The sequence below is a fragment of the Trichomonas vaginalis genome, chromosome V, assembly GCF_026262505.1.
Source record: "Trichomonas vaginalis G3 chromosome V, whole genome shotgun sequence".
Lineage (NCBI taxonomy): Eukaryota > Parabasalia > Trichomonadida > Trichomonadidae > Trichomonas > Trichomonas vaginalis.
This window is the reverse complement of record NC_067207.1, coordinates 8,339,679-8,356,971: the sequence shown is the minus strand read 5'-3', so window position 1 is coordinate 8,356,971 and position 17,293 is coordinate 8,339,679. Positions and strand designations below refer to the sequence as shown.

The 17,293-nt window shown below is 31.1% G+C and overlaps 5 protein-coding genes and 2 pseudogenes across 7 annotated transcripts, besides 8 other annotated features; 2 read left to right on the top strand and 5 right to left on the bottom strand.

Moving 5' to 3' along the window:
* Positions 1-2,809: 2,809 nt before the first annotated feature.
* Positions 2,810-2,837: a terminal%2Cinverted (terminal inverted repeat of Mariner transposon ID:TVAGG3_0299820).
* Positions 2,810-4,111: a mobile genetic element.
* TVAGG3_0299830 lies at positions 2,906-4,031 on the top strand (annotated as a pseudogene). The gene has a single exon. A coding segment is annotated over exon 1 (1,126 nt).
* Positions 4,084-4,111: a terminal%2Cinverted (terminal inverted repeat of Mariner transposon ID:TVAGG3_0299820).
* TVAGG3_0299810 (uncharacterized protein) lies at positions 4,109-4,546 on the bottom strand (the record flags this gene model as incomplete). Its single annotated transcript, XM_001277598.2, has 1 exon — positions 4,109-4,546. A coding segment is annotated over one exon (438 nt), but the record flags the coding sequence as incomplete, so codon positions are not given.
* Positions 4,547-8,658: 4,112 nt separating this feature from the next.
* Positions 8,659-11,076: a mobile genetic element.
* TVAGG3_0299800 (MULE transposase domain-containing protein) lies at positions 9,333-10,802 on the bottom strand (the record flags this gene model as incomplete). Its single annotated transcript, XM_001294527.2, has 1 exon — positions 9,333-10,802. One exon carries the CDS (start codon positions 10,800-10,802, stop codon positions 9,333-9,335), a length of 1,470 nt encoding a protein of 489 aa, XP_001294528.2.
* A 14-nt stretch (positions 11,077-11,090) lies between the features above and the next one.
* Positions 11,091-11,118: a terminal%2Cinverted (terminal inverted repeat of MuDR-2/MuDR-2B_TvMULE3 transposon ID:TVAGG3_0299780).
* Positions 11,091-13,605: a mobile genetic element.
* Positions 13,606-17,293: part of a mobile genetic element that runs on past the window's edge.
* Positions 13,861-14,295, top strand: TVAGG3_0299770 (uncharacterized protein; the record flags this gene model as incomplete). The annotated part of the gene is made up of 1 exon (XM_001290362.1): positions 13,861-14,295. One exon carries the CDS (start codon positions 13,861-13,863, stop codon positions 14,293-14,295), a length of 435 nt encoding a protein of 144 aa, XP_001290363.1.
* Positions 14,296-14,478: a terminal%2Cinverted (terminal inverted repeat of Maverick-2 transposon ID:TVAGG3_0299620).
* On the bottom strand, positions 14,747-14,989 carry TVAGG3_0299760 (kinase C-related family; the record flags this gene model as incomplete). The annotated part of the gene is made up of 1 exon (XM_001320215.2): positions 14,747-14,989. One exon carries the CDS (start codon positions 14,987-14,989, stop codon positions 14,747-14,749), a length of 243 nt encoding a protein of 80 aa, XP_001320250.2.
* Positions 15,247-15,481, bottom strand: TVAGG3_0299750 (annotated as a pseudogene). The gene has a single exon. A coding segment is annotated over exon 1 (235 nt).
* TVAGG3_0299740 (uncharacterized protein) lies at positions 16,849-17,277 on the bottom strand (the record flags this gene model as incomplete). Its single annotated transcript, XM_051229486.1, has 1 exon — positions 16,849-17,277. One exon carries the CDS (start codon positions 17,275-17,277, stop codon positions 16,849-16,851), a length of 429 nt encoding a protein of 142 aa, XP_051099216.1.

The following is a 17,293-nucleotide window of genomic DNA, read 5'->3' as shown; positions in this document are numbered from 1 at the left end:
TTTTATACTAGAATTTATAAAAAAAATCAATGTACGTTTAGCCTTCTGGTTATGTCGTGGGGTTCAAAGGCAATATGTTCAAATCAGTAAGCACTCAGTTTTTTTAACAAGGTGAATATAACTTTTGATCGAAATCAATGAGTTACATGAATTATCATTTATCTAACTACAATTAAATTGTGAAAATATACTATCCAATATTAGCGTTTAATAAAATCAAAGATTATTGACTTATATTTTGAAAGTAATCTAAGCAGAATTTAGATATCCAAATTCTAAATATCTTCATGCTTAGATGCTAGATAATATATTCTTATTTGAAAAATTTATAATGTTATTATTTTCTTATTTGATATTTACTACAAGCAGAAAAGCATTTATATTGTAAATTAACAGATTATGATAATTATACTCGTTTTTATATGTTCTTAATGAAGAATATCAAACGTATTTCTATGAGTTTTAAAAAATGAAAAGTTTTAATATGGCTAATATATTTATTATCATTAATAGAATAAAAAAGTTTTTTCGCATATCACTCGATGATTTACCTTCGAGTTTTGATAAATTTCGAAAAAATTTAAGGAATGCTCTTTGAATTTCTTTACCTATAAGCATATTATCTGCCGTATTATTTTTCGCTAATTGTAGAATTTTATTTAATTTTAATAATTAACCTTCTAAGCTTATTGAGAGATCACATTGTATATTTGATACGTAGTACATATGCTAAATCTGTGAATTAGATTGTAAGATATTGAACAAACGTTCTTAAACATTTTAGATTTTAGGGAATTACTGAATTAAACTATATTTCTTATATGATATCTTCATGTTTGGATGCTTTGGGTATAATTTATTGGGCTTTTTCTATCCAAATGTTTGGCAATGGTAACCCAATTTCTAACAAATTTATGATGGAAAAATTTATGACTTTTATGGAGCCGAAAAAAAAGCATAGAATGAATAAGACTATTAAAGATAAGCTGTAATTTGATTGTGAATTTTAAGAAAAGAATTTGGATTAAAATTTGAAATTCTTTTTTTTTGAAAATTAGCCGATGATATGCTTAAGCTAAAAATTACTAGAAGCGGTGTGATATAATTTATATAAAAAAACTCATAATTGCCATTATTATTGGTACATATAAAGTCAAATTATAATTTGCAGTTATGCTTTAATCAAAATCTATATTGAAACGCTTTGTCACATCCATTAAAAAGGCTGTCGCATATAAATCCAAACATTTGCTTGGTATGTACTTTTCCATTTTAACGTCCTGATTGATATAAGCATGTTTTACACTTTAAAATAGTAATTATGACAACCTGTACACCATAGAAGTAGGCTATAACAAGAAAAATTAGATTGACATCGAATAATTTCAAGATTTAGAAACAATTTGTAGCTTTCTCAATTATCTAGAGTTAAAATTCATTTATAATGAGGTCATATATTTTAATTATCTTGTAATCAATGTTCGAACATTACCATTAAAGGAATTTTTACTTTAATTAAATTTAAAAAATATAATTTGTGACTAAAAATAACAAACAAGTTTAATACAAACAAAATAGTATACAAATATACAAAAGAACTATCATTTAACGAATATTTCAATCTGAGATTTGAAATTTATGATAGTTATAATAAAGGAGCTCTATTTTGAGAGCTATGCAGCGAAGTAGAGTGTGGTTACATGACTATAATTCACTTTGTTTTCAATTGTCATTGTGCGAAGTGTACTCCTTAAGATTTGTGAAAAATTGCCTTTATTTATGAGATCAACAATGTGTTTTGGATGACGTTTCGCATTTAGAATAGCAAACTCTAGATTCTCATATGTGATCCCATTATGAAATCTACTTAATGTATTATGAATGTATGTTTCAAAATCGCTGAATTTGTTTGCCTTCTTGGCAAAATTTGATGGTAAAATGACATTTTCTGGGAATAATTGAGCAATATGGCTTTCTTCATATAATGGATCATTTTCAAGAGGATCAGATTTGTCATTATGAGGATCTAAATCGTTTAATCCTTTCTTGCGTGATTTTTTTTTGGTTGGGTTGTCAAAAACATCTTTTTTGACAGATAAACGTGAAAAAATACTATAACCTGAAATTGGATTTGATATATGTGTTGACATTAAAATTTTTGAGTGAAATTGATTAATTTCATTCACCCAACTAAGCAATACATCAACGCTGGAATTACTATTATATCTAAATCCACATTTGGATAACAAGGCATATGCATATTCTTTGCACATTTCATATTGACGTGAATCTTGACGCATTGTGTAAATGTCTTCAAATGCAATACCAGCTTGATAGTCACGTGAATGGGTTTTCCAGTCAATATCGTATTTTTTATGAATTTTGAGTGTTAAATTACATTCTGCAATAGATGTTTCGGTTGTTGACAAATCATACTTAAAATGAGCCATGACGCGAAGTAAACCATTCAAATGTTCTTCCGTCATGGTTGTCAAATGAGAAAAATTGAAAAATGTTGAATTAATACTGAAAAAATATTGGAAACAAATGATTGTTGCTGTAAGATGCTTTACAACTTCCCAAGTTCCCATATAATAGACCGGATAAATGTTTCCGTCTATTTTGACAACACCAAGATTTGTCTTAATGTGACGGTCTCTCATTTGAATGCAATGATGTACCAAGAGCAGATATGCAAACCACATCATTTGACATCTTGTGTCAGCATTAAATGCCTCATTTCGTATGCTTTCATACCAGAAAGCAAGTGGAGCTATGAATAATGCTTCATTATAATAGTTTTTTTCTATAGGGTGTCCAAAGGTGCGTTTAGCACAGCGCTCTATATGAGACTATTAAAGGAGATATATGCTGATTATAAATATATAATAAAAAATATGAATATATGTATATGATGAGTATGTTGTATTTTGGCGCCATGCCGGGATATAAAATGAATTTTGAGACAAGAGGCGGTTTCGCGGAAAATTTTGGCGGGATTTTTTTTCATTTTTTTAATGAATCATAAAGAAAACATCCTCGCTCTTGCAAAAAAATGCAAAGACTGTAAAAAAATCTACGAGACATTGGTAAAATGCTTCGTATGGATGCTCCTAGCTATTCCACTGTAACGTATCATGTTAGGATGTATCACTTCATGAACAAAAAGCGCCATCATAAAAATTGACAAAAAATCGCCGGATCAAAGAAAAATCAAAGCAATTCTTCAAGCGCTAGATGAAGACCCAAGAGCATCACTCAGAAGGATAGAGGAGATGACAAAGATACCACGTACAACAATCAGTTATTATCTGCACAATTATTTGAACTACAAACTAGCGTATACACGTTGGGTTCCGCACAACCTTAATTCAGTTCAAAAAAAATCTAGAGTCCAATCTTCGAAAGAGCTCCTCTCTATATTGGGTGCGTATCAATCCAAGAAGTTTCGCTTTTTAGTAACAGGGGACGAGTCTTGGTTTCAATATGCAACAAAAGCCAAAATCATGTGGATCCCGAAGGATGAAAATCCGCAAACATTCCCGAAGAAAAAAATTGACACACCAATGATGATGTTGTCGGTTTTTTGGGGCGTGAATGGCATCATCGCAATTGATATTCTTCATAAACCTAATACGATGAATGCTCAGTATCTAATTGACAATGTTCTTACTCAAATTATCAATTCTGATGAGTTTGAGAAATCCAAACAACAAAAACAAAAGTTTGCAATTCATTTTGATAATTCAAGAGTTCACAAAAGTCATAAGGTAATGAATTACTTGGTGGAAAACAATGTCAAAATTGTTCCAAACCCAATTTATTCACCTGATATTGCACCCTCTGACTTTTATTTATTCGGCACGCTAAAAAAGAGAGCTGAAGGACGCGAATTCGCGAGTCCAGATGATCTTGAAAATTTTGTAAGAGAGCAATTTGAGCAATTTTCTCATGATGATTTAAAGCGTGTCTTTCAAGCCTGGATCGATCGCTGCGAACGAGTGATTGAATCCAATGGTGATTATATTTAAATAAACTTTATATATATGTAACTTGTTTATTTCTATTCGCAGTATTCAGGTTTGTGCTAAACACACCTTTGGACACCCTATAGAAGCGCCTTTACAGCTCTAATTGAAAATATTGTGATCGGATATTTATCTTTTATCCTTCCCAGAGGTGAAGTATCATTAAGAGCATCACCTAATTCGATTGCATCTCTGATCTTGTTAACATTAACAATTGTATTCAGATCAGATGGATGAACTAAAAGCTTAAGTGTTGCATCGAGTAATCTGGTACGTTCAAGTTTTGACATATGTATGAGATCATTAATCCATACAACTTGATCTCCTTTCTTTAAGATAGCAGTAGCTCTTTTAAATATTTCTTCGGGATCATTACCTTGCAAAATTTCATTAATAAATTCATCTTGATGCTTATCATATCCGGGATCTCCATCAGTAATGATGACTCTAACTCTTAAGTGCTTTCGTATTTCTTCGATTGCTGCATCAATTTCGTGGATAATTCCACTTGCAAACCCATTGGCATGTTCTATAACATGTAATATAACATTTGGCGCATCAAAATTTAGGGGCATACCAAGAAATATGAATAAGTATTTGATTTCTTCTCCATTTTCATCAACAGGACCTTTTTGGTCTTTAGAGGACCAGGTAGAGAGTGCAACTGCATCTATTGCTATTGCCCATTCATATTCAGGTGTATTTTCTACGTGATAGTTCATGCTTTCTAACATTCGCGGAATGAGCTCAGCATGTTTAACAAACTGTTTCATATTCATTATGTCTTCATGAAACCTATTGTACAATGTTACAGGCGTAGGAAAAGGTAAACAAAATTCCAAGAGAACACTATATGCTGCTGGTGATTTGCTATGTATTAAGAATGCCAAATCTACCAATTTACTTTCACCTCCATATCTATAACCTCTTTTATCTTTTCTACAAATGTTTTCCATAATAGTATGTATAATATTTCTTGTAAATTCAGGAACATGTTCCGGAAATTCTGTATTCCAGTAAGTTCTGTCTTGGTGATCATCGTTGTCTTCTTCTATTTCCTTTGTTTTTCTTCCAATATTCTTATTCAACAGACTTCTGCGCATTTCAGCCTTTATTGCGTCTAAGTCTTCTAGGTAGGCTTTATACATATGCATTTTTCCGGTTCCTGTATACGGGAATACCTGAACATCAGTTTCAAATGATCTTTTGTAAATTTGTTTTCGAATATCTTGATTAAATTTAACTAAAAACGTTTCTCGGTCTCCTTTTATTTCAATTTCAAGTTCTTCAATCTTCTTTTTAAGTTCGTTGATGTCTGAGAGAGGAATATAGAATCCAACATTCATTAACTTTTTGAGAGAATGTCAGACCAATCTGAATAAAATAAACTTAATATTTTCTATAATTTCATACTAGAATAGAATTGGTAATGATATTTAATATCTTTTTGCTTCACTTGTAGAAATTATTTTGAAATTAATTTTTTGTAATCGACAAGATACAATTTTGTTATGACCAAATGTTGTCACTACTAATTTAAATTCCATTTACAACAGCTACTTTATAAACATCCATCCAAAATTGAAGATTCCTAAAATTTCAAAATGGAAATATGCAATATGAATGATGAAATCATATCCAATAGTTATGAAATTCATCATACATAAGATAAAAGATAGAAAAATAAGCAAATATGAAAATTTAATGCATAATGATATGTGAATAACTGTAAAATTGCAAAACCACATCAGCATCAATTATTGGCATAAATATATATTCTTTTGATTGTATATGCATTTCTGTTTTGGAAATAACTTTCAGATTAAACTTGTTAAGCCCATTCATAGATAATTTGCACGAAAACAGTTCTGAACAACTTAGAAAATGGTCTTTGTCTAACTACCAGAAATAATTTATTGATAGAAATGTCTTTTAAAAAAGAAAATTTCATATTAGGCATCCGTAAAGGTTTTTGTTTGAATGTTGGGGTTAAGGAGTGTAATAGTCAAGATATTAGATAACTAAGTGTATGAAGTTGTCATCTATGTTGATAACAGCGGAAAATTAAAAATAATTATTAAATCATAACTTTTTGTCTCATGAAAACCATAAAAAAGTATAAAACTAAAGGTTTTTGCATGTGAACTATAGAAAGCTTTAGATTCATAAAAACTAGATTTTTTTTTGATATTTTGATTTTTGAGGTATACTTTTAAAAGTGGATTTAAAGCACTGATGAAAAAACATTAACTTCTGTCGTTATGATTATTGATTTAGACAATAATGATTTTAATCTTTGATTATCAAAACACTAAAGTCATCTTTTTAACATTTGCTTGGTAGCATTAACTCAAGTCTAAAGTACTATTTTATGTGGCACTCTTAGAATTTTTGTATTCATTGTACACGCTGAAATAGTACCATTAAAGATATGACGAACTTTACAAAAAACAGTTAGGATACTATAAATCTAACTGCCAATTTATACACTTTCGGCTAAGGAGAAACATAATAAATTTGACGCTTTTCTTAGCAAGGAAGCCATATTTTTGATTTGATATCATTTTTTAATACAAATTTATATGTGTTAATGCGGGGGTAAACGATAAGCGCAATTACTTTTAGCAAACATACTTTGAAAACCAATATGCTATAATTTTATATTATAATTTGAATAAAAATTGTAAATTGTTAGTTCTTGATGCAGCATTCAAAGATAATAACAAGATAGAACGATTTTCAAAAAGGAATGTTTGATTTTATCATTGAATTAAAATAAAATTCTAATAGTAATATATATGTCTGTGTTATAATGAAATTGATGGTATACGTTAGCACCAAATTACATATGCTAGTAAATACAAGCCACATAAATAACATTTTAGTATGTCTGCAACCTTTTTTTTTGAATCATGAGTAAGTAAGAATATTTTTGTAACAAAATGATATCATGTATCGAAAGAACATACTTTATTGTTGTATCCTCTACTTTTCCAAAGATTATTGTATCTCAAATCTTAATTCTTTAGATGGTAAACAAAAACATTCATGCAAGAGACATTCCAAGGAGCATATTACACTGTAGAATCTTGAAAAAGTTGGAACTAATTAATTCACTCCAGAGGAGCAATGTTGTATGCATTCAATTTTAAAATAAAAAAAAATATATATTATCGAACTTAATACTTTGGGTTTTCATATCTATATACTTCTTCCAATGAACTAATTTCCAAACAAAGCTCTTGAAAAATCTTTAAATATAAGATGACTTTTGCTTATATTTTTTGATTTCTCGATAGCAATGCTAGGATATTACAATATTTCCATGTATTTTACTAGGTTGTAACTAGTTGGCATAAGAGTACATATATAGAATCGCTCCGACTATATAATATAATGTTTATTTAATATTACTGTTTATTTTACAGCTAAAGCTTAAACTTATAGTGTATTTATTTTTTAACTGTCTGAATAATGGCAGATTATTTTAATATTTAACATTGATATTGAAATATGAAATAATGCATTTTTCCTTTTTAGCTAGAACACTTGTTTGGGCAATATTTTTCTTTTTTAAACACCAAAATCACATATTTCTCTTATATATATATATATTTTTAAATTATTTTGTTGATATTTTGACAATTTGGGTTAAATATCGATTTAATTCTATTTTTATGGGTAAAATATATATGTATATATCATATTTCATTATTGGTTTGTTAATGCAATTCAATTCTTGGATCCTTGAGTTTTCATTTGAAAGTTCAACTACAAATAAACCTTTCACTGAATATAGGTACTAAAATTTCATTCTAGAATAGCCATTCTTATGGTTTTATCAATATAAAACAACATTATATTTTTTATATATTCTACTTGCTAATTACTTTTCTAGTTTCAAGATAAAGTTACTTAATCTCCGATAAGATGCATGAGATGTGAATTGGAGATATCGAGCATGCATATTTCCGAATATACTACTATATTATGTACTATTGTGGAAAGAAATTAAACTTTGTAAACTGAATGAATTTCATATAATGGTTGTCTGGCAGCTATGATTTCTCTTTTCGTATTTATTTTTCCCGAAAATCATTCAAGAATTAGGGGGCATTAACAACAATGATAAAAATGGCATTTTTCTTAATTTTTTTGGAAAAAAATACATTTCATATTTATTTGTTCTTAATATAAATTAATAATATTAATTTACCTTACAAATGAGTTATGTAAAGTATTCAAATTTTAACTACAATTTTTATGCAGTCGAGCAACAGCAGATGCGCTTTTGCTTGATTTTTATTATCACCAGTGCCGTCTATAGTAAAAAGTTTATAAATAGAACAACTGCACTCTTAATTATCACCAAAATAAATCAAAGATTTTAAAAATTGATTGTAATTATAGTTAGATTAACCATCATCACTTGCAAACTGAACTAATTTACTACTTCTCCAATTAACACTCATGAACAATGTTTTTTAAAAAAAATATAATTTTTTATTCTAAATTTTACATTAGCATGTCATTTATTATGATCTCATAAAACATATCCATATATTATAGTTACAGTAATATTAAAATTTCAAATTTTGAATTAATTTGGTTATATTATGACCATTAAGCCGAGATTGGGACAAAGTTGCAATTCGGCACTTTTTGTAAAAAAATGGGGTCATACTCATAATGAATAGAGACTTATAGCCAAGTCTTGATATCATGCAGGGAGAATATACATTGATAAGCAATTATATTTTATAGTAGTAGTATTCAGAAATTCTTACAATTTACAATACAATTTTCAAAAATGGATAAAGACTATAGCCAAGTCTTGATATCATGCAGGGAGAATATACATTGATAAGCAATTATATTTTATAGTAGTAGTATTCAGAAATTCTTACAATTTACAATACAATTTTCAAAAATGGATAAAGACTTATAGCCAAGTCTTGATATCATGCAGGGAGAATATACATTGATAAGCAATTATATTTTATAGTAGTAGTATTCAGAAATTCTTACAATTTACAATACAATTTTCAAAAATGGATAAAGACTTATAGCCAAGTCTTGATATCATGCAGGGAGACTCTCTACAAATACAAAAATTGATTATCATAAGGAAATACAAATTTATCAATTTTCATGTGAAAATTACATAAATTTGTTCTCCAATAAATAGCAATAATACTTTGAATGTTATATTAAGTAATATAGCTTCAGGTAAATAAGCTTACACTTCAAAAATATACTGTTTATTCATTAATTTTAAAAAAAGTCCAAATTATCTAATCTTGCTTACTTTTCCTTTAAACTTCTTTGTGCCAAATTTAATATTGCCTTCAAAGATGGAATAAGGACATTAGGTTCAATCCTTCGGCTTTCGACAATTTCCAAAATGTGTTGAATTAATTTCAAACATTCATCGTGTTTTGAAGCTCTTTGCTCAACAATCTGATTACCTGCCCTTGTAAGAATTCTTACTGCTCTTTCTTCATTCAAAACATTAGCGACTTGAACCTTAATAATCGCATTTGGAATCACAACAGTGATGAGAGTTATGACGATGTCATCAATGCGCTCATTTTTCTTACCCAAGAAAAATGTTTGCTTTAATTGATGAAAGTGTGATTCCGCAATGTTATTCGTGGAATCACCTTCTCCACGATATAACATCATCCAATGTTCTTTGGTTCTTCTCCATTGTTTATCGAAATACTTCAAAGCGCGCGGTTCTTCTTCTTCTAACATTGTTGTCAAGAACTCATATGTTTCATCAGACTCTTCAGCCAGCTTTTCTGCATTCGTTGCATCTGCACGTAATGTCAAAAAGTCCATTGCTAAATAGAAGTTCTCAAAATTCTGTGGATTGTCAAAATAGCTTCCAACTTTTGCACATGCGCGTAAAACATGCACAGCGCACCAACTGAGCTGCGCAAGAGGAAATCCGTCCTCAATTGCGCGAGCAATGTTTAGCGCACAGTCAGCGCTCCAATGCTGTGGATCCAGGTGCGCAAACTCACAGAATTTCACCAAACATTCTTGAATTTTTTCAGATGTCTGAGGGTTCACTAAAAAATAGCAAAAGGGGAAAATTGTGTTTTGACTTGTTTTCATTGTTACTGCAAACAATTGGATCTTTCCTTTAATTAAAGAATGAGTGGAATCGACGTGGAGAGGGTTATCAATGCTATGCACCAATTCTTTTGCAGCAAAAGGTGCATATATGATTGTAAACTCGGAAAAATCTCCATTGTAATCAAATTGAACGAGATTATCTGGGCACTCTTCCTGTAAATTATTCAAAAATGCTTCCAAAGAAGTGTAAGGATCGTTTGATAATCTTTGTGCAATAATCTCATCAAGGCGATAAAATTTGTGCTTTAAAGCATCAGTAGACTGCGCGAAAAGTTTCATCGTTTCTTTGTTATTCGTATCAATTCCGAACTTATCAAAAAATGCTTTTTGAGCAAGAAATTGCTTTCCACCGTTTTTAATATAAAGTTCGATCCATTTTTGATAAAATTTACTCGCGTAATGTGAACCCATTTCAACTCCTATATGATGACAATGTTCTTCATTAACTTTGCTTATAGTAAACACTCCATTTTGTTCTTCAACCCTAAATTTTGCCTTGCATAGGGGATACGAACATGAATAAGTGACATATTGCTTTGGAGATCCCGTTCTTCTTCTGTATGGGACACCGCCCTTGACTTCCTGTTTAATACCAAAAGCAATAAGCTCCTCTAAGTCCACCGAAATCATAAAAATGAAGTGATTTTGAAAAGAGTTAACAAAATTCAAATCACATCAAAAACAAAAACACATAAAAAATATTTTATTATACTCATTCGAAATTAAAAATAATAAAATTTATATATATTAATTTCATTAAATCAAGGTTAAAAATCTCACCGGAAAAATAACCTCAGTGTGATAAATTTATCACCGGAAAAATATACAATAAGGTTAATACCGAAAATATCGAAAAATCAACATTTAAGGTTAATTTAAGAGTATGCACTTTTGTCACCTACTCCCATTAAGCCAAGAGAAACAATAAGAATTACCGAAAAAGTGACAAAACATCAAAAACAGGGAGGGGGTCTCAATTTTTATTACTTATATTATTTTACAATATTTATATAAATACTCTTTATAATATATTTTACTATAAAATTATACCTCAAATTCAAATATTTAAAATATTATTTACATAATTATCTCAAAATTATATTTTTATATATTATTTTTCATATGTATAAATCATATAATCTATATCTATGCAAATCTCATCTAAAATTTTTTGAAACAAACCGCTACCATTTTATAATGGTCCATCTTAAATTCATCATAAATTCTGGTACATGTTAGTACCAGAGTCTTCAAATCTCAAACACTCTGGTACCAACATGTACCAGACGCGAGTTTCCAATGCCCTCGTACGATTTTCTATTAAAATCTTCTTGAATGAGAAGGTCTTCATAGAAACTCGTACGAGGGCTTCTCTTTTAAATACTCTGGTACCTGCTGGTATCGGAGTCGACTTTACAGCCCTTTCCCCAATTTTGAAGCTGGGGAAAGTTTTCAAGCAATGAAAGGGAAGCTCTCGCTATGAGGTGAAAATCTAGAATTTTTACCTCATAGCGAGTAATCCTTTGTTAATTGCTTGAAAACTTTCTTCAAATTATCAAAATTTCGAGGAAAGTTTCCTTGCTTCAAAGTAGAGATGGAGTCCTTTGAGCCACTGCATATAGGTCAGTGACTCAAAATACTCCATCTCTACTAGAAATCGCCAAAATTTGGGTCGCAATCTTTGAAATGCGACGCAAGTTTTGGCAATTTCGCGAGGGACTTGCTCCATTTGGTGCATAGATTCACACTCTATGCACCAGATGGAACAATTCTTTCGCTGACAGCGGGAAACTTTGTCTGAATAGTTTAACATTCAGACAAAGTTTCCCCTGTCAGAGAGGGAATGGAAGGGTAAGAGGTATATATTCATAATGTATACCTCTTACCCTTTCATTCCCTCGAGAAAGTTCAAAAACTTGGGTGCAATCAGAACTGATTGCACCCAAGTTTTTGAACTTTATATAAGGAATTGTTGGCTATGATGTACTGATCATGAATCAGTACATCATAGCCAACAATTCCTTCGCAAACAGTGGGAAACTTTGTCTGAATAGTTTAACATTCAGACAAAGTTTCCCGCTGTCAGGGAGGGAATTAGAGGGTGGGAGATATATAGATAGACTATAAATCTCTCACCCTTTAATTCCCTCAAGAAAGTTCAAAAACTTGGGTGCAATCAGAACTGATTGCACCCAAGTTTTTGAATTTTGTATAAGGAATTGTTGGCTATGATGTACTGATCATGAATCAGTACATCATAGCCAACAATTCTACCTTTTAACCAAAGATAATTGATTCGTATGTAAAATATTAAGCTAAAATTTCTCTTTCTTTTAGTACACATTCTTCCATTTCGTGTACATGTATCATATATTAAGTACTAGTTATCTATTCTATATCCTTTATCCCAATTTAGATACTCAAAGATAATTCTTTTTCAGAAGAAAAAAAATATTTTCTATTAAACCGTTATTTTTTCAATGTGAGTTTTCAATTTTATTTTTCCTTTTTGCTGCTCAATGTAACATCCTCCACCCGATCCTCCATGCGAGGTTGATCAAGCCATAGGATATTTAGAATATTCTCGTTTTGTTATAGCTGCAGAGCTGCATGGTAACATAAGATTTGTCAAAGACCCACAAAAACTATCAATTGGAACAGGAGTATTAATCTACCACCGATGCGAATACGAAGGCTGCCCAGCAGGCTTTAAATTTATTAAAAATTTCGACAATTACATTTTTAAATCTGCAAACTTAACTCATATTCACTCAGGACCACCACCACAACATAAAAATACACCTACAAGTGGTACTTACCGTGCTTGGATTAAAAAATTTCTCATGAATCACGGAAGTCCACTTAATGCAACACAAGAAGTCAACAAAACGCTTGAAATACCTAAAGATCATACTTGTATTCACATGACTATGAAACAAACTGCAATCAATCAATTGAAATATTATTTACAACAAAAAGATCTTATGAGATCTTTACCAGACATATCTTTAAATCAATTTCAATCTTTACAAAACTATGTTAATCAATGGGAAGATCAACATGATGACCTTATTTATTTTGACATTCAAGGTGAAGATACTGATTTTCCAGACAAATTGGTTTTTATTTACTCTGATAATGATATGATCTCTCAAATTCATGAAAAACCACCAATTTATCACTTAGACTCTACGTTTAAATTAATTATTCATGGATTTCCTTTTTATGTATTAGCTACCAAATTTGCTAATACTCATTCTATCCCTTTGTGTTATTTTATAATATATCCAGATAATAGTGAAAATATTTCTTTTTGCTTAAGTAAATATTTTGAAACAACTCACACAGAACCTGAATTTATCATGTCTGACTGTGCACTAAACATTTTCAACGGGATTAGGAATTCATTTCCGGAGTGCAATATCTTTTGGTGAGTTAGTATCCCTAACTTGGGTACGGCGGCACTGCGTTCCACCTTACCCAAGTTAACGGTTTGACATTTTACAAAACCGGTAACGTATATTTTACAATACAACCATAACACCAACTTAACCTTAAATATTTACAAAACCATCTGACACATAAACGACTTCACTAACGACTTCACTAACGAATTCACTACCATCCTTACTAAATAAAAAATAACCTTATTTTTATTTTTTTTAATTTTTTATTTCATTACAAAGACATGTCTGACTACATTTACTATGACTCTTTCCCAGAACGTTTCCGTGAACTATTCAAAACTCAAGTAAAACTGAGAAACATGCATTTTAACAAAGACAGACCCATTGACGATGAAAGAAACCCTGAATATATTACAATCCCATATGACGCAAAATTCATTGCATACATTCCTTATGGACGTAGAGGAACGAAAACTATTTCAACAAAGACGAAAAATTATTTCTGGAGCGATGAAGAAAATTGCCTTATCTACATAAATACATACTTAAATAAAGCTACATATTGTACAAAAGAAGGTTGGACTGGATTTGAGCTCTACATATACGACGACGATGGAAACAGACGTTGTGTATACCCATACGATAATATGTACCATTGTTTTCATCAAGCATTAAACGAATACATAGTCAGTAAGGGTCTCATTCCTGTTGAGTAGATATGTTTTATTTTTGTTCTGTCATTTATATAAAAATAAACTTAAAAATAAATGATATCACCACCCTCACGCGTATGAAAACATAGCACAAAAATAAATTTAGGTGAAGTGGTGAAATCTCACCTCTTTTTTCACCCGGTTTTTCACCCTGTTGAATTCATTGCTTTATAACTCTCTTCCTTTCTCCAACTCTTCTAACTTCTTCTTAAGTTCAGCAATGTTGTCCTCATGAAGTTTAATCTTTTCTCAAATTCCTTCTTTATCTAATGGTTGCTTTATCTTTCTAAACTGAACTCTACCATCCTTCATAGTATGAATGTAAAAACCTTCTGGAATAGTTCCTGATTTAATGTATTCTACCAAAAACTTTTGTTTCATTGCTTCAGTGACTTTAGTCGTCATTTCAATCAAATAAAAATTTTAATATTAAATAAAAATAACGTTATTTTTTTCAGTAAGGAAACGCAGGAGTTTTACGATTTATTTGAGGAGTAGGTTCTGGTTTAAATGTTGGAGTCGGTTTAGGAGTTGACTTTTGAATAGGAGTTTGTACTTCCATAGGTTCAGGAGTCATTGAAGGTTTTGCTTGTGAAGGCGTTGGTTTTGACGTTGGTTTTGGCGAAGGTGTTGGAGTTTGTTTAACTTCAGCTACTTCAGTATTATTTACAACATTTGCTTTATTTCTTTTCAACATCATAACTGCTCCTGCTGTAGCTAGCAAACCTGGTGGGAGACCATATCTTATATAAGGACTTGACTAAATGCTATTTTTGACAGGAGCTGGTGGAACACCTAACCTTGGTGAGACTGCTCTTTGCCATTGTGCAGCTCGTAAGAAATATCCAATAGGTGCTCCATAATCGTTTGGTAAAGTTTGTTTCATAGATGGTGAAGGTTCACGAGAGCTTGATGAAGAACTCATTTATAAGCTTTAAAATAAACGTTCATCCTTTATTCCTCACTGTCGTCCGCAGCTAAGTTATAGTCATCTAATCTTATTATTGGGATTCCATTAGCACGCACCTGAATGGCAAAGCAACAATCCCTCATAAATCCAATAAGTGGCTTTGGTACATTTTCAGTTGCTAGTTCAATAGGTCCTTTAACAGACAATTTGTATGTTATTGGAGCAGTAGATGTTTGACCTTGCTGGAAGCAAAAGTCCACTTCTGTTGGAAAACCACATAAGAAATGTGTGTTGTCATAGCTATCCCATTTATGTTCCACACTACCATCATCCACCAATGACCTCATAACATCTTCATTAAATCCAATCATATCATTGTTTGTATTGCAAGCGTTCGCAACCATTTCATAAAATACAGGTCCATATGATTTTTCAGGTTCTGCAGGCATATTTCCATAAGCTCCCATGGAAAGCTGAAGATATTTAAACTTAGGGTTCTCAAAATTAACATAATAGTTGTCTTTCTTTCTAAATAGTGCCCAAATACTTTTAACATTAATAGGCGTATAAGCTGCTGTAAATGTTGCACTTGAACTATCTGTATTCTTTGAGAATGAACCATCCATAGGAATCCAATCCATAACTTTAACAGGAAAACATAAAGCCTCGTTTGTATAATGTTCTACAAGTTCTGTATAAATGTTAGGGTCTAAAGAGAATGATTTTGGATGAATGAAACATTCATTAAAATCCATCTTTATTTGAAATAGTTGCTGGGTTACAGTTGTAATAGTAACTGTTCCACTAGCTTCTACTGCCTTCGTTATCATAGTGATTGGTTCATTCCATGGAACAAATTTATTTGTCGGTGGATTTGAATCTGAAGCAAATGCAACTTTAAGAGTTGGATTGAAAGCAATGATATCATTTACAGATATAGATGTGCATTGTAAGGCGTCGCTACTGAACTTTACTTTAAGCTGAATGTTTCCTGCAAAAGCTGGAATAAATCGAATAGCTTCTAATGGAAGGAATCTTCTAACAGGAATTCTTAAACGAAGCTTAAAATCAAATGATTTTCCTGCTGTAATTGGACCACTAACAATTTGTCCTGTTCTGCATGTTCCCGAATGACTCCATACATCTTCATGTCGAGTCTTTGAGAAAACATCTACTTTCTTTATTTGTTCGGTAGTTTGTGAGTTAGAAGTTATATATGCTTCTTCTCTTGCGTTGTCTTGAGAATATACGATACGACCATTTGCAAGGATTTGATATCCAGCAACTGCATAGAAAGCGTCATCGAAACCAATCCAAAATCCTGGTGGGTTTGTTTTATTGGAACCTGAACCAATTTCTTTATCTACAATAAATTGACCTTCCATTTTATACGTAATGAATGTATTGTAAAGGTCCAACATATTTTCACCAGGAGGTGAGAGATTGAATGTTACCCATGTGTTATCTTTAGCAGTTCCAGGTTGTGATGGAATCTTTGCGTCAGAATATTTTCTATTAGTGTCACCAATTTGAACTGCATTGTCTATGATATCGAAATATGAGCGAATCTGATGAATATGCTCTGCTGGAGTAAATTCGTTTAGCTATTCGTTCTGCATGTATTTACTTCAGATAAAAATATCTATTTACTTCATTATTCTCACTCTTCTTCTTGGCATTCGTGGTGGAAGTTGTTTCTTGACATTTTCAATGAACTGTACATTCTCTTTTGTCTCAACTTCTTTCACTGGTGGGTCAGGGTTCTTTGACTCGGTTTGCTTTTCAATGAAATTCACGAACTTTGCAATAAGCTCTTGGTTCGTTATTGAAAGAACATCTGGCTTCTTTTCTTCTGGTTCTATTGACTTTTCAGTTTGAATAGAAGGTTTTATATGGGCTTCGCCCTCGGTGCCATACACCTTAATGTTGTCGCTTTCTGCATTCGCTAATGGAACCTTTCTTTTTCTTACGTATATTTTACCATCTTTACTCTGACTTACGTAATAGAAAGGATGTTGTATTCCTCTTGCGTCATTTAATATAATAGACTCTCGCTCTGATTTTGACAAGCTCATTTTACATCGGTTAAAG